Source organism: Polypterus senegalus, chromosome 6, assembly GCF_016835505.1.
Source record: "Polypterus senegalus isolate Bchr_013 chromosome 6, ASM1683550v1, whole genome shotgun sequence".
In the NCBI taxonomy this organism is placed as follows: domain Eukaryota; kingdom Metazoa; phylum Chordata; class Cladistia; order Polypteriformes; family Polypteridae; genus Polypterus; species Polypterus senegalus.
The window spans coordinates 134998464-135020763 of record NC_053159.1 but is presented as its reverse complement, the minus strand read 5'-3'; the positions used below and the strand labels follow the sequence as shown (position 1 = coordinate 135020763).

The 22300-nt window shown below is 36.1% G+C and overlaps 2 protein-coding genes across 2 annotated transcripts in view; one reads left to right on the top strand and one right to left on the bottom strand.

Annotated features, from left to right (window-relative positions):
- Positions 1–4396: 4396 nt before the first annotated feature.
- Positions 4397–15567, bottom strand: sdf2 (stromal cell-derived factor 2). The gene is made up of 3 exons (XM_039757281.1): positions 15302–15567; positions 11977–12173; positions 4397–6545 (listed from the first exon to the last, which is right to left on the bottom strand). Exons 1-3 carry the CDS (start codon positions 15507–15509, stop codon positions 6246–6248), a joined length of 705 nt encoding a protein of 234 aa, XP_039613215.1. The 5' UTR covers positions 15510–15567; the 3' UTR covers positions 4397–6245.
- A 2402-nt stretch (positions 15568–17969) lies between these two features.
- The window catches only part of supt6h (SPT6 homolog, histone chaperone and transcription elongation factor), an 81311-nt gene continuing 76980 nt past the window's right edge, over positions 17970–22300 (top strand). Inside the window, exon 1 of the mRNA XM_039757280.1 lies at positions 17970–18105. The gene's annotated coding sequence lies outside the window, so the exon portion shown is untranslated. The remainder of the gene's footprint in view (positions 18106–22300) is intronic.

The window sequence follows — 22300 nt, the reverse complement described above, 5'->3', positions numbered from 1 at the left end:
AAACTCAATAATCAAAGTAAATGGACAGAAATATTTTAAAAAACATTCAAGTTTAACTGAATGTTTTGATTTACTGATATTTGTACTTGTTTTTTAGTTTCAGCAGGATGAATGACTAACAAAGAAAGATTACGAAGCAGGCATTATCTTCAACAAAACACTTTTCTAACAAACAAATAATTATAGTTAAATCAGAGAAAACTACAAAATATAGCACAATTTAAAAAAAAAACAGGAGTGCATTACTCACATATTTACTGTAATAATAGCAAACAGGGCAAAAACATCTTTTTTTGCTTCACAAGAGGAAGACTAGAACCCAGAATACTGTATATCTAATAAATCAGGCACAGTCATTAACTTTGTGAATCCGCTTCTCTTTACATGTGTTAAGCCTGCAAATCCTAAGGATCTCTTTTCATAATAACATTTTTGTAATAATTGCCCTGTGGGTGTGCTTTTGCAATTTCAAGGACAATAAATTGTAAGTCTGTAAGAGAATGATTTAATTGAATAAAATTTTGAGCAACAGGATTTACATGTAATACGACTCTGGTGTTCAACAATGTGGAGTCTAATGCTTCAGAAAGTTTTTCAAACATATAATAAGCAGATAGCACCTTTTGTGCTACAGTTAGACTTGTGTTAGTGGTGTCTACCTTGAGCACATTATTACAGAATGAGCAATGCACTCAAGTAAGGACCTGGTTTTGAAGAAAGAGGTGGGTTAAGTTTTTGCAGGGAGCATTGATTTGCCCTATAGATTAATACTAACAAAGGCTTTAATATTAGGGCTGGGAGAGAAAATAAAAAGTTAAAGGTTAACCATGTGTTATATATTTCAAAAGGCACCAGCAATAGTGGTTTGCATAATTGGAACATGTAAAAATACACACAATTCTCTTGTTAGTCTTTTTAGTTAGATGGGGAAGGTCATAATTCTCTGTTGGAATGGCTTTACTCTCAATACCAGATGATAACCTCATTCTTGGAAGAAAGATTTCAGTAGCCAAGAGAATCAAAGTTATTCCATTTTGAGCACATTCATTCTAAATGAAACTAATAGTGAAACGGGAGGGTTATTAATGACTGTTCTGGGATGAAAGCTGAAAGCATGTAATAAAGTATTTCAATAAGTATTGTTACAGAACAACATCTTGACCATACATTGTTCTTCTCTCTCTTGTTAAATTAATCTTAGCCTGAATGAACCTATTAATTTTTTACATTTAAGATTTTTCATTTAAAGATTTACCAATGTTGTTTCTTGTCCTAGTGTGTGGATATAAACACAGGGAACTTCAGTTTCTGTATTACATCTTGCCTGAAGAAGGGGCCTGAGTTGCCTCGAAAGCTTGCATATTGTAATCTTCTTAGTTAGCCAATAAAAGGTGTCATTATGCTTGGCTTTTCTCTACAGAACAACATGAAAGGAAAAATGTCATGTTGAAAAAAAACAGTGAAAATATCCAAAAAAAAAAGAAATCTGTTTACAACTATAATTGAGGGTAGTGCTTAAATGCTGACATTAAATCACCACTCCAGGTTAAAATAGCTCAACAATAAATTTGCACCATTTATTAATTTGCTTATAAAGTGCATTATTTGGAAAAATGTTTCAAACAGAAAAACATAAATTAATGATACTGGGTAAGAATGCGACACTTGTCTCTATAACTTTTCTGTTGTGAACAGAAGCAGTTATTAAATGCAAAGTAATTTTAATAAAAAAAAAATTTAATTGATATACTGACACTTAGTAAGGTGGCATGCACTTCTGTGGAGCTTCAGTTCTCAGGAAATGCATATAAATGAATTCAATATCAAAGTTAACTAACAGATAAGTAGGTTTATGTATCAATGTTAGCACCCAACAAATGAAATCTGAAGCATCCCTAATAGAGGATTGTGAGAGAGTAATAAAATCAGAAATATGAAAATCAATAAACTGCCTAGTAGGTTGCAACAAAGATTAGAAGAAACAACTAGATGACCCATTAGGCTAGGTAAATGTTTATGCATATTACGAGAAAGATAAAATAATTGGAATGCTAGCAGACTTACTGAAAAGAAATACCCATAGTTTATCATAACTCGAGCTTTCAAAATGTGTACCGTGTACAATTAATTAAAATTAGAGATCTGTGGAGGAGGATTTTTTAGACACCATGGATTGGCCAATTTTCTCAAACCTTTATGTATGTATTTTGTATTACCCATTATAACAATAGCCCCATCTTTATCAGCCTTTCTAATGGTAATGGAGGAATCGACCTATAGTGCAAGAAGATCAGTGTGCTTGATGTTTTATTTGTTATTCTCAATGTTACTTTGTGCGCTTCCATGTATCAATGGCTATGTAAAAAGGATCTAGTAGACTGAGGGTGGATTTGAAAAGGAAGATTTTGTAAATAGTGCTTATATTATCATTAAGACAGTCATTAACATCATATCTTACAAAAAAACTTACAGTTCAATATGCATCTTATTTTGGAAGATGGTACAAAAGACCCTAAGATGATATGACAAGGGAATCTATAATAATACAAGTTATTACAGTACCTGAAATAACCAGCTCAATGGACTATAAGTACCTATAGCACCTCTAAAGATTTTGCCCTATGGTGATTTATTAGATGTGTTATATTATTTTGCTTTTGAAAAGCTAGGAAAGTTTTTTATACAGTTTATTATTATTACTTTAGGTTTATGAATAACATACTGCTAGCTATTTTCTTTTATCTTAAAACACTTTTATTTGCTCCGATCATAATCAACCTTAATAAAAGGACAAGTGTCTGGTTGCTATGTGTCTGTCATTCCAACAGATGATACATGACAAACATTAACACTGCTGTTACAAATCCATATGAATCCTAACAAAACACCAAATGGCATATATCAGAGACATGCATTGCATTTGTGATTCTAATAGATGGCGCATCACAAACATTTGTAGTAAAGAATTCTATTACCACAAATGTTTGTGATGTGCCAATTGTTGGAATGACAAATGGAATGTATTTTATTAATTACATGCATTACAAGAAATATTCCAATGAACAGTGCACTCTGCTGAGGTCTACTTTGATTACTGAGATTTTAACCTGTCTGAGATGGTTAGCACTGCTAGTAATTAGCATACATTTGCTACTGGAATATTTTGTCAAAGATATTATATACCACTTAACTATCTCAGTTTAGTTATTAGTCACAGAAAATATGGTACACACTGTGCATAAAACATGTTTTTCTCCTCTCCCCAAGTCAAATACAAGAGACAATTGTGCAAAGATGGACTGCTAAAACACTTAAAATAGGTTTATCACATTTCACAATAAGTCAAGTTTCAATAACCCATAAGCTCCTAGAGTCTTTAGGTACTCAAGACAGCCAAAAGAGTGAAATCATCACTCTCTTTAGTCCAAAATCCTTTATTGCTGGAATCAGTATTTTGGAAGAAAAAAAATCATGGTATACTATTCAATTTACACATAATTTTGGAGTAAAAATTAACATCCATCTGTTAATTTTCTGAAGCTCCTAAATGGCTTGATGATACAGCAGTACATGGGGGTTAGATTAATTTAGCATAGCAGAAATTCTTGTGAAATAATTTGCATACTGTCATATTAAGTACCACTGCATGTGTATCCTATAAAGAAAGGGTGCACAAATTAATACCACGTACTTATGGACATGATATTGAATGAAGTTTGCTTCTTCATGATGTATATATTAGGTCTTAGAAAGTTACGGGCTTCACCATGTAGGATGCCTGTTCTACCTGACAGGGAGTGTGGTGTCAAGCCCCATTAAAGTAGCACTGAGCAACCCACTCTTGAAAAGAAAAAGATAGACCTATCTAATTGGACTAAAGCCAGTTCATTTCATCATTGATGGAAGTAGAAGATACTAATAAACTGTCTTTTGAATTGATGTGCAGAGAAAGTCAAGTCACAAATGGGTATCTGGAATAATGTGAAGATGAGTAGTGAGAATTCAAACTTTCAATTCAATTTCTAATAATCAAAATGTTATACACATTCAGGAATATATTTGATATTTAGATAGATATGTGACAGTCATGTGGTAGGCTGGCACCCTGCCCGGGGTTTGTTTCCTGCTTTGCGCCCTGTGTTGGCTGGGATTGGCTCCAGCAGACCACCCTGACCCTGTAGTTAGGATATAGCAGGTTGGATAATGGATGGATGGATGGATGGATGTGACAATCATAATTCATTATGTTTGTTATGCTCCAATTTTCCACAAAAAACCATTCAATGTCAAAACTCACCTTACAGACCCGATAACCACGACACACTCCCCTTCATAACTGTGTTACTTACAAAATGATTTTTTTTGTTTACATATGTATATAACATATATTCTCAAACCAGGTTAATCCAGCTCAAGGCTGGGGATATTTTATTCACTACTTCACAACTGCAATACTTCATATTTACAGTTTAAAACACAGGAAGTAAGAAAATATCAATGCATAATTTGAAATGTGGGTGTGCTATGTGTAACAGACAAATCTATTGGCTTGCATTCTACTAATCTGTTAATATGTTTCTTGTAGATCAATAATAAAAGATGTTGCTTCATCCCATCAAATATGAGTATGAAAGGATGAGCAAGTAATGTAGAGTAACAGCTAAGATATTAGGCTCCCATTTCAATTCCCATGTCCGACTCACTGTGTGACTCTGTACAAGGTACTAATCCAGTTTGTGTGCCAAATGCAAAAAAGCCTTATATAAATAATTGTACTGTACCTTGGTATTGTAAGTCACCTTGGATGAAAGCATCAGCTGAATATATAAAAAGCATGAGAAACTTAAGCTGGCAATAAATAGGCCTTTTTAAGTATAGGCTTTGTTTTGTTTGAAACTACTGACATTTAAAACCATTTTAATGAAATGCATGCATTCAATACACTGTTAATAGCACAGTAAGTCAATTCAATTCTTACAGCACTTTAGACCAATTTGAAAATTGAACATTTAGTGGAGGTGTTTTAGGGTAATCGAAGGAAGCCCTTGCAAATGTCATAATGAGCTTACACTCTCAAGAACATCTCAAAACAGAGCAACTTCTTATTTAAACTACAGTATATGATGGTGCAAATGAAAACCGCATTTATGGTGATGGCCTACAATGGTCATCTTCAATAGTGCCCAACTGTTACACTAGGAGAGATGAAATTCAACAAATATGCACTCCTTACTCAGATAGTTTTATATTTAACCCAACTAGTGTTTTCTGTTAGAAATTCTAAAGTTATAGTTGCTTAAATTGAAATGTTCAAGTATATAAACCAAAAAGACGAACCTCTGTGACTTTACTTCAAGATGGGCAGAATCAACACTTTATAAAAAGTAGCAATGTGACTATCATCAGGAACATGACTCAGGGAATACTGTACTATACCATAACATAGCTTTTCAAAAGCCAGTTAAAAACAAGTCAGGATCATGAAGAGCCAATAATTTCCAGCAGCATTATACATAAGGCATTAACCAACCCAGATCAGTACATTGCTGGACCTGCACCCACACCCACACACACAATCAATCAATTTAAAATCAACCTAACACACTCCTTCTTGGATGCTGGAAGAAAACTGATGTTCCCACATAAAAACGCAGGCTGACATGGAGAGAATGTCTTAGCAATGTGTTTATGTTATTTTCAGAGCATATTCAATAAAAACCAATGTCCAGATGACAGGCAGCTAGGAGAATGCTCTCTAAAATTTCTGGATGATATTTGTCAGGAGATAAATCACCAGACAGGTCTATAGTGACTGTGACCACCCAAAGGGATCCACAGTACACATCTACATATTACTTTTCCCTGAGTGGTAATAGCAGACCACTTGTCCTTAAACAGTTTGGTCGGAAAGCTTTATAGAATAACTTGTATTGTGTTTACAACACCAAGAGAGAGAATTTTATGGCTAGTAGAAAGACATGATATTGATTGATTCCTTCCTCACAGCACACAAATGAAAGAGGATAAATAACAGGATGTATTCCATGTTAAATCCTTGTTCTTGTTGTTAAAATAGCAAGGGTCATGCAGGAGCACCAGTAATATAGATGTGCAATTCCAAACAGGGGAGAATATATAAGGTTAGAATTGAGCATCAAACAAAGTTTGACACCACTTATGATACAAAAAAGTGTTCATAACCTGACTGAATTCCAAAGTTCTGCTATCACTCAAGTTTTTCTTGATTAAAGTTCTGTGTGTGACTGTGCTACAGTGGAAGCATGGATTTCAGAGTTGCCAGGCTTCATGAATACACCCTCCATCACTTTCCAATAGTTGTGCTGGCCCGCTTGTAGCATAGCATGAACTTCTCGCTGTCCATTGATCGGACGACCATACTGTTCTCCTGTTACAGACAAAAGGCCATCTGTAGCAGCATGTTTCAGTCGCACAGCTTCTTCACGCTTCCACTCTGTTCCACCACAAATGATAATCCAGTCATCCAGAGAGTCACCCTCTCCCTCTTCTCCAAATGCACTTACTTCCTACAAAAAACAAAAACATTTCATAAAATAAAACTCAACACTTAGAAGCAATTAAAGAGACTTACACATGACTCCTGCAGTTATTGTCTAAAGCAAGAGTTCCCAAAGTGGTCGATCTGAACTTTCTAGGGGTCGATATTTTCAATAAAAAAACATTTGGGGATCAACAACAGAAAAACTAGACCCCCTTACTACTGCTATTTGTTTGTTACTTCAAAATATCTATGATTCCAATAGGTACATAATTAAGAAGTAAAATAATTCAAAAAACACTTTTTTGATAAAAACACATTACATACCAAACTTGCGAACGAAAAGGTAAAATGTGCCATTAAAAGAGTCACCCGTAAGAATGTATGAAAATGCATGTAGCACAAACATGTCTGTACATTGTCGTATCGAACGTATCAAAGCAAGTGTGGACATGAAAAACCGTTGCATGTCCACACTTGCTCGCGGTGGAATGAGACGATGGATATTCGATATTAGCAGAATCTATCAGTCTTGTACGGTCATCCTTTCATAAAACACTATAAATCGGTTTGTTGGATGTGACATATACTTATTTGCGATTTGAACTTTGAATAAAATTATTTACTGAGGAGCAGTACTACGAAAAAGAAAATCAGAGGACACAGTTTATTTATTCGAGTTTGAACAAAAATCTTCTGTTTCAGGTAAGTACAGGTAGTCCCCAGGTTACGGACATCCAACCCACGACCTACAAATGAGGTCGCAGCTGTGACTCATGCGCCTCAGTAACTGCCGCTCCATCATCTTCGGCCTGGGAACGCTGCAAGCGGTGGCTGGACGGAGGCTGGAGGGGGGCGATTTCGCTGCTCGCACAGTGTAGCGTCTCTCGGGCGGCTACCCGTTCATTTTCGGTGGGCGGCTGGTAATGCTGTAAGCGGTGACCCGGTTGTGACTGAACGGAGTCCATTGAGGGTGAACGGGGCGACGGGGGGGTAAGCATGTGTGCCTCGGATGGCTGCGTGTTGAATGGGGGCGGTGGTGCAGTGGACACTGCAGGCAGCATACTGTAGTGTAGGTGACTGTGAGGTGGGGTGGTGATGAACCGTCCCTTGCTGCCCCCATTCATTCTCAATAGCAAGTCTGCTTGTACTGTTACGCACATAGCAGGAAGTTGTCTCTTGTCAGTACAGTGTGGTCCAGATCTAATTATGTAGATCCAGATTGTCTGGATGACTTTGATTTATGCAAGGACGGTTCCAGTTCGGCGCAAAGACGATTCTTCGTGTCGTCAGTTCACACATTTCTCGATGGTCTGGGATTTTTAGGGGTGATTTTCAATGCAATAAACTGAATATGTTATAGCATAATGAAAACTGCATAATTAGATCTGGTCCACCCTATACATCAGACATGTTGACGTCTGGTGCCTTCCTGCTGTGATAGCGTGGACAGTACTTTACAGAAGAGCTCATCTTAACCTTTTGTCTTCACCCATCAAGAATGTCTCTGAAACACAATTCTGATTCAAGTGCTGGTGATACAGTAAAGAAGAGAAAAAACATCACCATTGAAAATAAAGTAAAAATAATAAAAAGGTCAGAGAGAGGTGAAACTCCATCATTCATTGGCAGAGCACTTGGTTACAGTCGGTCAACAATAGCAATTATTAAAATAATGTACCTGTTCTGACTTACATACAAATTCAACTTAAGTGCAAACCTATAATCCCTATCTCGTATGTAACCCGGGAGCTGCCTGTACATACTTATTGGTTTGTTTTTTTTTAATCACAGGGGCTGTCGAAATTGTTTTTTAATAAAAGTTTTTATTTCATGTAATAATATGACTGAACCAAAAACGAAATGCAGACAGTACAGCTTGGACTATTTGTACTTATTTTGAATTTACATATTTATTTCATACATGTTAAAAATGTAAAAAAACCTCTGCTCGTATTTTTTTGCTTTATTTTCATTAGTGCAGGTTTCGAAATTAAATATTGCACAAGATAATGCCATACTCTGTAGTCCTTTTATTTTTTTCAATCATTATTTACAAGTGATTAAAATGAAAAGTTTGATATCTAGTGAAATATTTAATACTGAGTACTGTACAAATTTATTAATTTGAGTGAGTAAAGTAAATAACTAGGGGGTCGACGGTTTTAAAACTTTTTGGTAAAAGGGTCTGCGGCCAAACAAAGTTTGGGAACTCTTGGTCTAAAGCTATAACAAAAAACAATCATTAAAGAAACCAGTCTGACTACAGTAAAGTGAAAAAGGTTTGAATATATTTTCATTAGAAACCAGAAACTTGAAACGTTTGCTTTGGTTTCTCTCTAACAAATGGTGCATAGGGCTCCAATTTTAAGCACAAGCTACCCACTAGCACACTGAATGTTGTAAATTGTTTCAACATAAATTCTGGATCTACACTTTATAACAAAGAGAAATAATATGTACTCTGGAAAATGTAAGAGGTGTAGCAGTTATCAGGAGCCAACAGCACAACTTTGCTTAGCTTATACAGTATATAAACCTTCACAGATAGTTTTTTGGAAGTATTCATAATTTACTCTTGAATATCCAAAGAAAGGCCAAATACTGTATATGAAATATGAAATATTAATGCATGACTTTGTAGTGTGAACCACAGCTCTAATTATAAATTACATATTTGTTGTCTTCTATCAATTACTTTATTAAATCTGATTGGTTCTATACTGTAAATACTCAGATAAGCCTATAGGTGTTTCTCTTTATTTTCTCTTATGTCCCTAGTTTCTACCTGCAGTCCAAATGCCTTTACATGATTGTAAAACAGCATGTCTGTCACTGTGGTGCTTGTCTTAAGCTTTATACCTTTGGGGGTGGGTTTAGATTTCTATAAGTCTGTAATGGAAAATGTGGCTTCAGAATATGGATGCATGGATGGATGTGCTAATATATTCTCATATTTTAAATAAACTCAATGTACCTAATCTTGATCAAATTTTAAAACTAATTTGTAAACGCTTATCAGGGAAAACAAATATAATGTCACAACAAAAACAATGTCTAAGAGAGATATAAAAGGATATAAAGAGCACTTTGGAAGAATTCATATTTGATGAAAATTATTTTACCATTCATCATATAATTTCACATTAACTTTTTTCCCTTGAGTGTGATGCTACTGAGGCATTTTTATTTTATGGAAGTGTAGTGAGCCCACCCAGTGGACATATCAGGTAACATGAGTTAGCTGAAAATTATGATTCCATACATGCTTTAAAAATGAAGTGGTTCCTGCATATTTTATTTTTAGTTATATCAAGAAAGTGCAACATTCATAAATGAGGTCCACTTTCAAAGTATAGAAGCTCTAGGTTTAGGCTGTTACAATTAGATATCTTTCCAGATTTTTAAAAGACAACAAGCTCAATAGTAATTATGTGCAAAACCAACATCCTTATATATAATTTGATACTATTTGTATGTATGGTGTTCGCGTCAATATCCCGTATGTATGGTGTTCGCGTCAATACCTCGACTTAATACAAGTTAGAACCATGCATTGGGACTCTGCCTCTGTAGTTAGAACATAACATGGCAAACGCGAATGCAGTATTGCATGATTGGCTAAAATTGTTTGAATGCTTCAGTAACACCACTGGATGGCCGAGTATAGTAAGTCGGTGTTGGTTCAAGCAGATAACAGTAAGTTTGGTTGGTTTTTGGAACCATAAGTAATTTAGAACATATCACCGTTTGCTTGGTACATCGAAATCTATCTTTGGGCAGTTCGGTTTTGGAATCCGTCCTTCTGACATCTATTGGCAAACTGAGTAATGACAGCTGCGTATTAACAACAGCCATTGTTTAAATTTTAGCCGATCTCAGATCTAAAATGACCACACCAACATAATTATTATTCCAACTCTGATTAGAGTTGTAAAACACAGTTTGTTTTGAAAATTTGTTTGCGGGATAAAATCAAATGAGGTGTGCCGAAGAACTGAGTTAATGTCAAGCAGCCCCGTTTAAACGGGAAGCTCTACATTACATCGGCCAAAAATGTCTATTTTAAGCACAAATCAGTGCCATGATAACAAAATCATTTCAAGGACTTAAAAAAAAACCAAATAATTCTTTGCAGAGAAAGTATGGATTTCACAAACGTAGTATTTGTAGCCCGATTCGATTGGGCTCCCAGTCACTAGTGTAAAATATATTTTTATAAATAATTTTGGAAATCATAAAATAACTCAGTCCCAGGCATCGCCATTTAGCCATCTGTCTTCTGTATTCTAATCCAATACATGATCAATGTGCTCTTAGTTACATAAGGTGAAAGGCAGGAATCAACATTCGACAGAATGCTTGTCCAATGCACAGCACACACACAAACCTACACTCACTAACAATGAGTCCATTTATCTTAGGAATATGGAAGCAAGCCAGAGTACCTACAGAAGGCCTCACACATACATGGAGAGAACTTGAAAACTCAACACAGAGCGGCATATTCAGGAATTCCACTGAGACACAAAGCAGGGGCACTAGCCACTGTATTAGAGTGCCTGACAAAGCCTTTTCTACTTCAATATATTTTTATATGGCACACTTCATATTTACTAGGTTAGAAAACTTTACACATTTGCAAACACAATATAAACAAAATAACGTTTTAAACACCAATTCAATATCATTGGGTGCAAGAGGGAAAACAACCCTGGACAAGGCATCAGTTCATCACAGAGCACACGTACCACATACACACATTCATACTCATACAGTATCTCATACAGGAGATGGAGTAGTACCTAGAGAAACTAAGTGTAAAAATGTGCAAACTCTTCTTAGAATGTGATTTGACCTGGGATTTTAATAACACCCTCCTGAAACTGTGAGGCATAGAACTAACCACTGTGCTACCCCTACAGGAACTGATCTTAGCCCTAAACTTTACTGGATATTACTTAAGCATCCCTGTATCTCTGCCTTGTTGATGCTACTGCTGCCAAATATTTGGCTTTTTGATCCAACTGAGCTATAAAAAAGAAGAAGAAAAAAAGGAAAAGGAGTTTAAGCAGATTGCTAGTTATTAGCCTATATTCCAAAACCATTTCTGAAGATTTTGGGGCAGGAGCTATTTTACAAGGTGAAAAATGTTAATTTCTCATAAAGTAATACCCACCTCATAATCAATTTCTGATCATAAATAAATAATGCCCAGTTTCAATTTCAAAACAGATAATATAAATACAGAGGCATTTTTTGTGAGAATATATTACAAATCCACTTCATCAAGTCTGTATCATTAGCATAAAGTGATACTTCTCTTCATGTGATTTTTACAGGAGGAATCCCCACATTCAAACACAAAAATAAAAAGTCTACTTTGTACAGATGACAAAAACACTGAACATGAATAAACTTTCTGAATAAATAAAGTATAATAAAGTGCATTCACTCACCTGGTTAGAGGAGAGAGGTGAGGAGAAGTGATGGCTGTGCAGATTGCGGCCAGTGTTGACATGAGTAAGTCTGATTGCCTGACCACATTTTACTGGAGTTCCCCTTTGGCAGACTCCATTGTTCCTTCCTCTTACCATCCAGTAGCTATTACTGTCTTCTACAGAAGTCACACCAGTAACAGACTGCTGACCGCTGCCTAAAATTACAAGATATAAAAATTAAACCTGTATGACAATTAACTACCACTTCTTACACTAACATTTGTATTTCTTCAGGTAATGAAATCGAACACTTATAACTTATACTGGACCACAATTTTTTTTTAAATTTCAGGCTAAAGCCAAGCATTAGCCCAACAATTACAATTGCTAAATGCCAAAAATAAAAGTGGGTTAGAAACTTGTAACAGTACCTCTGGGTTATGCCAGTTTGAATTTTGAAAATCAAAATGAAGTCCATTTCAAGTTTAAGTAGTAAGAATAAATTCACAACTCTCAAATTACATTTAGAAAGAAATATGAAATGAAGCCACCATATAGAGAAATATGAGCAACCACCAGTTTACAGTGACACCAAAAATGTCCAGCACATTAATATCCAAAATTTAACGCTCCATTAAGAGGACAGCTTCAACATATTTTTCTCTTAAAATGATACATTTTCTCAGTTTAAACTTTTGTTCCGTGATTTATGTTCAATTCTGAATAAAATATTAGAAGTTGGCACCTCCACATCATTGCATTCAGTTTTTATTCACGATTTGTATAGTGTCCCAACTTTTTTGGAATCCGGTTTGTAAATTGATAATGACACATTTGTTCAGAGCTTCTTCAGGTAAGAAAGACGGAGGTTTCAAGGTAAGGTTGATTTAATACTTATTAATCATGGTACTAGGGAGTGGCAATGTAAGTAAGAATTTTCACTATGCTCAGTACATGTAACAATAATTACCCTGTAAACCTACCAACAAACTACAAAACCTCTCCCAGGACCACACTGTATTATACTAGCACAGCAACACCCTCTACTGGTATCACCTAGGACTGCAGATTGTTGACACTGGTTTAAAGGAAATTCTGCTCAGGATAATACATTTCCAAATTGGTTAATAAACTAAATACACATGGTGAGGTATTTCTAAAAATGTGCTGTTTTTTTCCCCTTGAAAACTGGGTTTTCAATCAACAGACAGAAACAAACCACTGTTAAATAAATTGATAATAATAGGGCAAGGAAATCCTCATTTAAAGATTGTTAGTGTTTGCTTCCTTATTATCTTGTCTCATCACACTTCTCACTATTTTGCATTAAATGGTATTTTTAATTAAAGTACCTACTTAACTGATAGCCAGCAGTCTGTGTGGCTTAAGAACCATACTGTATATCCAACATGGTCATGAGTAGTGCAGGGGTCCCACAGGGAACTGTGCTGGCTTCCTTTCGATTTATCCTGTAATGCTCAGACTTTAGACACAATACTAAATCACGTCTTTTGCAGAAATTTTAGAATGATGCAGCCATAGTTGGATGCATCAGTGGTGGGCAGGAGAAGGTATACAAAAGTGAAGGACTTTGTTGAATGGTGCAAACTGAATCACCCTCACCTCAACATCATTAAGACAAAGAACATAATTGTGGACTTTAGAAGGTTCAAGCCCCCAAGATGTAGAGGTGGTGAGGCCATACAAGTATCTCTGGGTGCATCTGAGGCTGTATACAAGAAGGGTCAAAGTCGCCTCTATTTCCTAAGGAGGCTAAGGTCGTTTGGTGTATGCAGGTCACTCTTACATTTTTCCTACCAGAATGCAGTGGCCAGTGTAGTTTACAATGCAGTAGTGTACTAACAAAATGACACTTGTGCAGATGATGCCATCAGACTAAACAAACTAATCAAAATGGCTAGTTCAATTTTGGGAGTCAGGCAAGTGATAGAACAGTATCATCCTGGACAATGACACTCACCCCTTGTATGAAATTTTGGCTAATCAGAAAAGCATACTGATTAACAGACTCAATGATTCAAGGAGCACTATGTAAAGTTGTTTCTACCCTCAGTCATCTGGCTCTATGATGAGTCACCCCTCAGCTGAGGAGATATTGTTCCCTGAAGCTGAATGGCACTGAGCTAGGAGGAGATATTGTTCCCTGAAGCTGAATGGCACTGAGCTAGTCTACGAAACATCTTAGAAGACAACGGTGCTATGTGCAATATAAAGTACCAATGACTGATATCCAATACCATAAAATTCCAACTACCTACACTTTGTTAATTTACTCATAGATAATTCTTGTTATATGTGCACTTGTACCTTATAATTATTGTTATGTGATGTCTAAATGAAAGTGGTTATGCCAACTTGTCAGAGGACCCACACTGTTGTATCACCTAAGATGAAGCCTAAAAAAGAACTAATAGAGAACTACTTAGGTACATTTATATTAGACAGAATACCCAGTGGGGCCGGGTGGTATTTTGCCCTGAAAGAAACCCCTGCAGATTTTGGTTTTTACTTCAGATTAATTGGAGTTTTTTTTTTTCTGTCCACCTTGGCCATCTGACCTTGGGCATCAAACTGTCATTTTAAAAATAAAAAAATTCTACATTTTAAAGACGCTATACCTCTTAATTATACAAATTTCTTATACAATTATGTATTATTTATCTTTCATATACTAAATATTCATTACTGTTCTTTTCTAAATTTGTGGGGTTTTTTTTCATATAACTACTTGATTCACATGTTGTAAAGTGCTTTGAGCTTCATCCTTTGTATGAAAATGTACTAAAGAAATAACTGTTATTGTTATAATAATGCCTTTTTTGTCGGCTGTTGTAACCCTGCAATTTTCTTCAAGATTATTGATGTCACATAAGAACAATCTTCTAGCCAAATGTTAAATTCTGATTGTTTTGTACCATAAACGTATACAGCACTTACACTAGTAAATAATGTTGCACAAACACTCCACATAGTAACTGGTATCCACAAAATGCATATACAGCAGACGCGCACATAGTGGTCACATCTTTGTTATGCATTTGGGTACCTTAATACAATCAGAAAAAAGAATGAGTCTGTGAAATTTTTTAAACCGTCTCCTACATATTGTAACGGTTTGGAATGAAAATTTAAGCAACGGTTTTACCATACGTACGCATTAACCAACACGTTTTGCTTAGGTTTGATGTCTGACATCTTTTCTGACTACTTAATACGTTATGAGTCCGCTACATCAACAGACTCTGGTCGGCGCCTGTCAAGCTCAACGTGCGCGCTCTCGCACTCCACGGCCGCGCATCCGCAGGCATGCCACGCTCCTTACCCGACCCGTATCTGACGTCATGGGAATGCAATCGCACATTATGGCGAATGTTGAGCAACTTTAACACTGAGCCACACGTGACGACGCTGAGTTCCTCGGACGCCTCGGCTTTCCAAGCAGAGTTGAGGCTGAATCCAGACAGGGTCATCCACAGCCCCGAACGAAAAAATAAGACTAACACTGCTAAACTGTTGCCGAAGCACTCCATACTCGCCACGCCAGAGAGCAACGACGTGAGGAAGAAAGAAGCCGAGTTGTGGGAAAGAAAATAGGCTGAGCCTCCACCGGTAGCGCCCTCTATAGGACATAAGCGGATCTGTTCCTTTGTTTATTGTGTGTTGTGCTGATATACGCCTATGGAAAAACAACATATCTTGTACTGACAGAAAAGATTAGTTTTGCGATTCCTACACATGTTGTTGGTATTCATTTTGAAACATTACAAATCCAACCGGTAGTCTCAGCTGTCGTCATGAAATACAAAGAAGAAACTAACCCTGGTCAGTACTCTAAACCCAAGTGAAGAGCACTGCCACACTCATTCAAACAGGGTTATTTTATAGCCTTTGTAAATTCAATGCAAGCAACAAGAAGACAGATCCAATTAATTGTATTCTGTTATCTGTATGAAATGTTATATGTGACTGAATATTGGTGCAGTGTGGTAGCACTGCAGCCTGTCAGATCAATGGGCCTTGGTATAATTCCAGCCTAGGTTACTGACTTTTAGAGTTTGCACACACTCCTTGTGTTAGCATAGGTGTTCTCCATTTCATTGTACCTATGTTCTCATACCAATAAACTTTTTAAAAGTCTGTATATACAGTTAATTGGTGAGTGTAAATTGACCTGGACTGTATAATAGTGGGTTTGTAAGTAAGTGTGTCGCCTATGATTTACAAGCATCTTGTCCATGGTTGAATTTAGCCTTGCACTTAATGCTGCCAGAATGTTCTATAACTCCCTGTATAGAAATAATCAGGCTTAGAAAAGTAATAAACATTGCATGTAAGTTGTTCTGATATGAGCGGAGGCTTTTCCAGCTGGAAATGTGTCACGGTTGCTAAAGACATTTGGTTTTAAACCAAATAGTTGTCTTTTTAGTCTCCCTTTCTCAGACTATCTCGTGGCCCTCAGGAAGACTGTAAGAAAGAGATAATTGTGTAGGAGATCTTCTTCTTCTTCTTCTTCTTTTGACTGCTCCTGTTAGGGGTTACCACAGCGGATTATCCTCTTCTATATCTTTCTATCCTCTGCATCTTGTTCTGTTACACTCATCACCTGTATGTCCTCTCTCACCACATCCATAAACCTTCTCTTAGGACTTCCTCTTTTTCTCTTCCCTGGCAGCTCTATCCTTAGCATCCTTCTCCCAATATACTCAGCATCTCTCCCCTGCACATGTCCAAACAACAACAACAACAACATTTATTTATATAGCACATTTTCATACAAATAATGTAGCTCAAAGTGCAAACCAACGCAATCTCGCCTCTCTGACTTTGTCTCCTAACCGCCCAACTTGAGCTGATCCTCTAATGTACTCATTTCTAGTCCTGTCCATCCTTGTCACACCCAGTGCAAATCTTAGTATTTTTAACTCTGCTACCTCCAGTCCTTGTCACACATCACACATCATTACAGAGGGACTTGGACAGCATACAGGCTTGGGCAGATTTGTAACAGATGAAATTTAATGTAAGTAAATGTAATGTATTTCACTTAGGAAGTAAACATGTTATGTTTGAATATACAATTGGAGGTCTGAAAATTGAAAGTACACCTTTTGAGAAGGGTTTAGGAGTTGTCGTGGACACAATACTATTAACAATGTTCAGAAGCCACTACAAAGCCCAATGGAACGTTAGGTTAAATAGCATAATGTGTACAGTACAAGTCCAAGGAGGTTATGCTCAAGCTTTGCAATGAACTAGTGGAGTACTGTGTACAGTTTTGTTCTCCAGACTACAGTACAAAAGGACACATCAGTGCTGGAAAAAGTACAGAAAAGGAGAGACTAGATTTTTCTTATCTAGGTTGTTCTAATGTCTAATGTTCAAATGACAAATCACTTGCTTATTCACACATTCTCTGCTCCCTAACTCAGCTCTCTTGCTACCACAATATTGTCCAACAGCTCAAGTTTACATGTTCTTCCCATGCCTGTGTTAGTTTTCCTCCAGGTAGTCTGATTTTCCTTCTGTAACTTTGCACAAGGAAAATTCCAGGAATTAAACAGAGTTTATGTTATTTGCAGTTACCCTCAACGAGTTAAACGAGTACTCCAGATAGTAACATTTATTAGTCTGACTTATTTTACTGTTAATAGCATTAATAAGGCTGTAACCTGTACTTTTATTAGTTTTCTGTTTATATAATAATGAAAATGTGAGAAGGGGTATTACAAACAAGTGTTAATCTATCATCAAAACTTCAATTCGGATTTAACTGCATTATGCTTAACGCAGCATTGTTCCCGGACGTTTGACCATAGTCTTAATAACAGGCGTGTCTGGCGACGACACTATTGTCGTTGGAGTTCGCTGCTCCAGTTTGATTGGATCACACCGTATCGGATGGCCCGCCTCTTAGCGTCACTCCTCCCAGCCGTTCAGGAGCCTCGTGTTTTAGCTTCGCGGAACCTGAAGCGGCGCTCGTAGGTTGTATGGAAGTAGCGACGGAAGTTACCTTTGCCTCAAAGACTGCTGGCGATTTCGGCGGCCATTTCTGTTGCTTATTAAATCTCCCCAAGAGCGGAACGGTACATTACTAAGCGTAGGTTTGAACAGGCAGCCCGGGATCAGGTAAGATTTTTCTCCGAGTTTGACGGTACACTGGTTGAATTTGCGTCTTGATGGGCTTTGGCGTTCCTCCTACTCGTGTGTATAGCTACTGTCCTAATCGCTCCTCACCGCACCAGTTCTCGATAATTGAAGCGACGCGGTTCTCGGACCTGATGTCAGGCATGGCCACATCGTAGGAGAAAGCTTCATGAAGATTAAATTTAGAGAAGAGTATACGCAAATTGTGAGAAATGCCTTGTAAAGGCAATGTTACTACTCATTACCTTGCCAGCAGCCTTATTCCATTCTTCTGACCTGGGCCTTTTTTCCTTTGGTTATTTGACAGATCAGAGTATTGCACGTTTCTTTAAAGCGAGATGAGATATCCAAAGTGGTACGTTTTGGTCCCCTAAACATATATCGACTATTGTTCTAGGCCGACATCGTTTTGCTAAACTACAACATATTGATCATCACGAGTTTGCTAGAGAAAAAGGGAATGCGTTAACATCACCGCAAAGCACGAGAAAGACAATTATGTAACCATACATACATGTTGTAGTTATATTTACTTATGCCTTTAATAAGAAAAGTTAAATACTCCATTTCAAAGTGAGTGAACATCAAGACAACAACATGGTTAACAGAGAGGATAAAACGAATTAGGCAGGTGTGCAATGTATAGAAACTTCTGAAATATGTTCTCTTATACGTTCGAAATAATTAAGTATGTGGACCTATTTTAGTATATTTTGTATAAAATATGTTGTGCATTTAATATGCTTACGAGATATTCAGTAATAAATTCTTTGTCAATGTGTGCAAGTACCATGTACAATGAAATGCTTGCTTGCATGTGCCCCCCGCAGAAAGTGAACAAAACAAACACAAAATAAATAAAGAAATAAAACCAGAATCCTAGGAAAAAATATGACACATACCCACTTGTGTAACAATACAAAGTCATTAGGTCAGAGTTATCCTTGGAATATTGGATGTTGTGGTCCTTCCTTTTAGGAGTTGGCATTTTGGATGCACAGTATACACAGACCTTGCTTATGTTTCATTGTTTATGATGAGTAGATTCAGTTCACCCATGATTGATTACAATAGAGCCTTCTGTCTTGTGCACCATCCCTTTATGATTTCTTAGCTATGTTTCGCTTCACCATGGGAGCATTTCTTTTGTTGTGGATTGCAAAACTTGACCATACCATTTGTCGTTTTTGGGAGATGTCCTACCACAGTGGAACTCTACAGCCCATACTTGACTGTAGTATGTAGAGGGACTTGTACTGGTACATGTTGATGAGGTAAGAATGAATGTACAAAAGCATATCATTCTGTAGCATAAAACATACAAACTGTTCATTCACATAATTTGGCACAAAGGAGTCATTCTCCAGACAAATCAGCACTGTAGAATACCCCTTTTAGTTTCAGGCCGAACACTTTGAGATCAGCCTTTTATGCTTGGCTTATGTTTTCATAGTTTTTGCTGTGCTAGAGCAGCTGAAATTGTTAATAAAATTAATTTTTGCTTTATGCAGTAAAATATCAAATCTTCCTGTTTTAGGTTATCAACCATAGCAGTGTTGATGGCTGAGAACAAATTTTAATCTTATGTTTTTGTGGAGAATGGAGATCCCAAAAATCCTGATAGAAGGAGCTCCAAGGGAGACCCAGTTTGAACAATGGCCAACATTCCATGAAAATTTTATATTCACTCCTGTTACATAATCCAAATGTCAGTTATCTCTGCTCAAAGCTTCCCAGACGTCTTTATTTTGCCTGAAATATTATGAAGTAAAATCGCAACTGAAAAATGTTCTTGTGTACAACAGAGAAATTTGGTAAATTGGGATCAGACTTTTGAAATTAAGCCATTGTCCTCTCTCTTAATTTCTTGTAACTTAAAAATGTAATTTATGGATGGGGTATTTATATATATATATATATATATATATATATATATATATATATATATATATATATATATATATATATATATAAAAAAATAATCCAAATAAACAGGCAATCCACAAATTATTTTCCCCTTGATTAATTTTATGGTCACCAGGTAAGCTTTTGCTGGTGATATTATGGTACTAATTGAAAACCAAACAACATTTTAACTCTGTTGTGGTCAGCAAGCAGTCAACATTTTTTTTTTTAAACATTTAAAAAATCAAAGCTATCCTTCCTGTAATAAAATATCTCTCTCTCCACACTGGATTTTCTAATTATCAAATTTCTGTTGTCCAAATTTCTGCTGGCTTCCCCTTGTTGTAAATTGCCTTTGTTTTTCTTTGGGGAGTCTCACCTGTTCCCTGCTTTAGTATCCATTCTAAGTGATCAGGGTGCCTTCTGCAGAGATGTGTACATTTTCCTTTAGTGATCTCATTCTGTCAAAAATCAAGGGGCATTAGAAAGAAGGTAATTTCATGCACTATGTTTTGTGAACAGGTGGATAACTGGAATAAGGCCACTTGCAGAAAAGAGATGCTAATGTTCAAAATAAGTGTGCAGAGTATAATAGAGTGTTTGTCAATCAGCCAAGTGTTTTATACAACCAGTTAAAGATATTCTTGTTGTTTAAAGAGCATTAAGTTGTTCATTTTAACATCCCAGATTAACTAACATTTTTGCTTATGTGAGATCATCTGACACTGCCTTCTGTCAGTTTCAGAGAACCATTCTGCAGCAGCATTCAATACAGATTTGTTTCTCCTACTCTGTGGATCCTGCCCTCTAGATTTGTTTGTGGTTCTCCATATGTAGATTTTTTTTTTCTTTTTCAAATCTTGCCTCTTTGTATTTCAGTCAACATTTAGAATAACCATATTCTCATTACTGTATATTCCTAAATAACAATACTGCTAATCCTAATTAATCTACGCCACTCTACTATTCAGTTATCCTTTTCTTATTTTTTCTTTAGCTATTGTAGTAACTTGTAATTGAAAACTGTTATATTTACTGTGTACTTTGAAATGTATCCTCATTTGCTTTTTAAAGCTTTTTGCAGTTATTTATTCTATGTATGAATAAATGTATTGAAAATATTTTAATTCATAAGTAGAAAATTGTGCACAATTACAAAATAGTAAATTAAAGAAGACATTCAGTTTTCTTGCAACAACCAAGAACGATTGCTTACCAAATATATGTATATGGAAAATATGCTCATTAAACATTAGAATTTGCAGGAATTACTTAATTTGTGTGGGATACCCAAAATCCTGCACTGATGTTCAAGTCCAGGATTTTATTATTTTCACCTCTAACTGGTATTGAAGCAGTAATGAAAAGTTCTCCTCTGCTTTTATTTTTGCAAAGCCATTGCAAAATATGAATTATTACCTTATTTATGTCATAGTAAGCAAAGAGTGAATATAATACACCTTTGGTGTTCTTGCTCTCACTGCTCCAGCACAGACACGTCAAGTATAAATAAAGCTTTAGACAGGGGTTATAGGAGTCTGCCATGCTATCAGCAGCTCTCTTTAAAAACAATACCAAAATTAAGATCCTACATGAAGAAGTCGATGTTTTATTTATTTATTTTTTTATCACACTAGTCCATACAATATTTTCATGATTAAAAACAAAAGATCCAAAACATCTGGTAGTCTGCTAGCTTTGCATCTTTGTAGTTTGACTGTCAAGGATTAAAATCTTATAGTTCTGTTGGCCCAAATTACTGATTTGTCCATGTCATGTTTGCTTCTTCTACCTGCATTATCTATACAGACCATTCCTCTTGTCTCTATTTTGTAATTGTTGTCTTTTCTATTTGAAAATATCCACCCATCCATTTTCTGCCTTCACCACCTAAATTTTGATGCAGCACACTACAAATAAGACAATACTTATCCCATGATACAGTTTATATTGTGATTTAGGCATCATGATGCAGTATTCCTACAATTAAAAATTTTCATAAAAGAAATGCACTGTATGTGTAGTGTTACATATTACATAGTTATAAATCAAAGCATCCAAATTCAAAGAAGTTTTTGAAAGTTTTTTTTTTTATTAAATTTTAACATAGAATGTTTGTATCACAGTAACGTGTTGTATTGCATGTTAATTCATTCATGCAAGTAAGAATTTTGCTGTAGTCTGTACTTAAGACAAGTGATGAGTTTGTCGAAATCAAGAACATGTTTGTGAACTTCGCTGAACTCTGCAAACTGCATTAAAATCATTGGGA

Bases quoted from the DNA above. Each gene is read 5' to 3' on its own strand.
- sdf2 (XM_039757281.1), bottom strand. From the start codon at position 15,509: ATGGAGTGCTTCGGCAACAGTTTAGCAGTGTTAGTCTTATTTTTTCGT. The intron at 12,174-15,301 runs GTAAGGAGCGTG...TTGTAATTTTAG, and splicing joins TGACGTCAGATACGGGTCGG to GCAGCGGTCAGCAGTCTGTT. The intron at 6,546-11,976 runs GTGAGTGAATGC...TGTTTTTTGTAG, and splicing joins CACCTCTCTCCTCTAACCAG to GAAGTAAGTGCATTTGGAGA.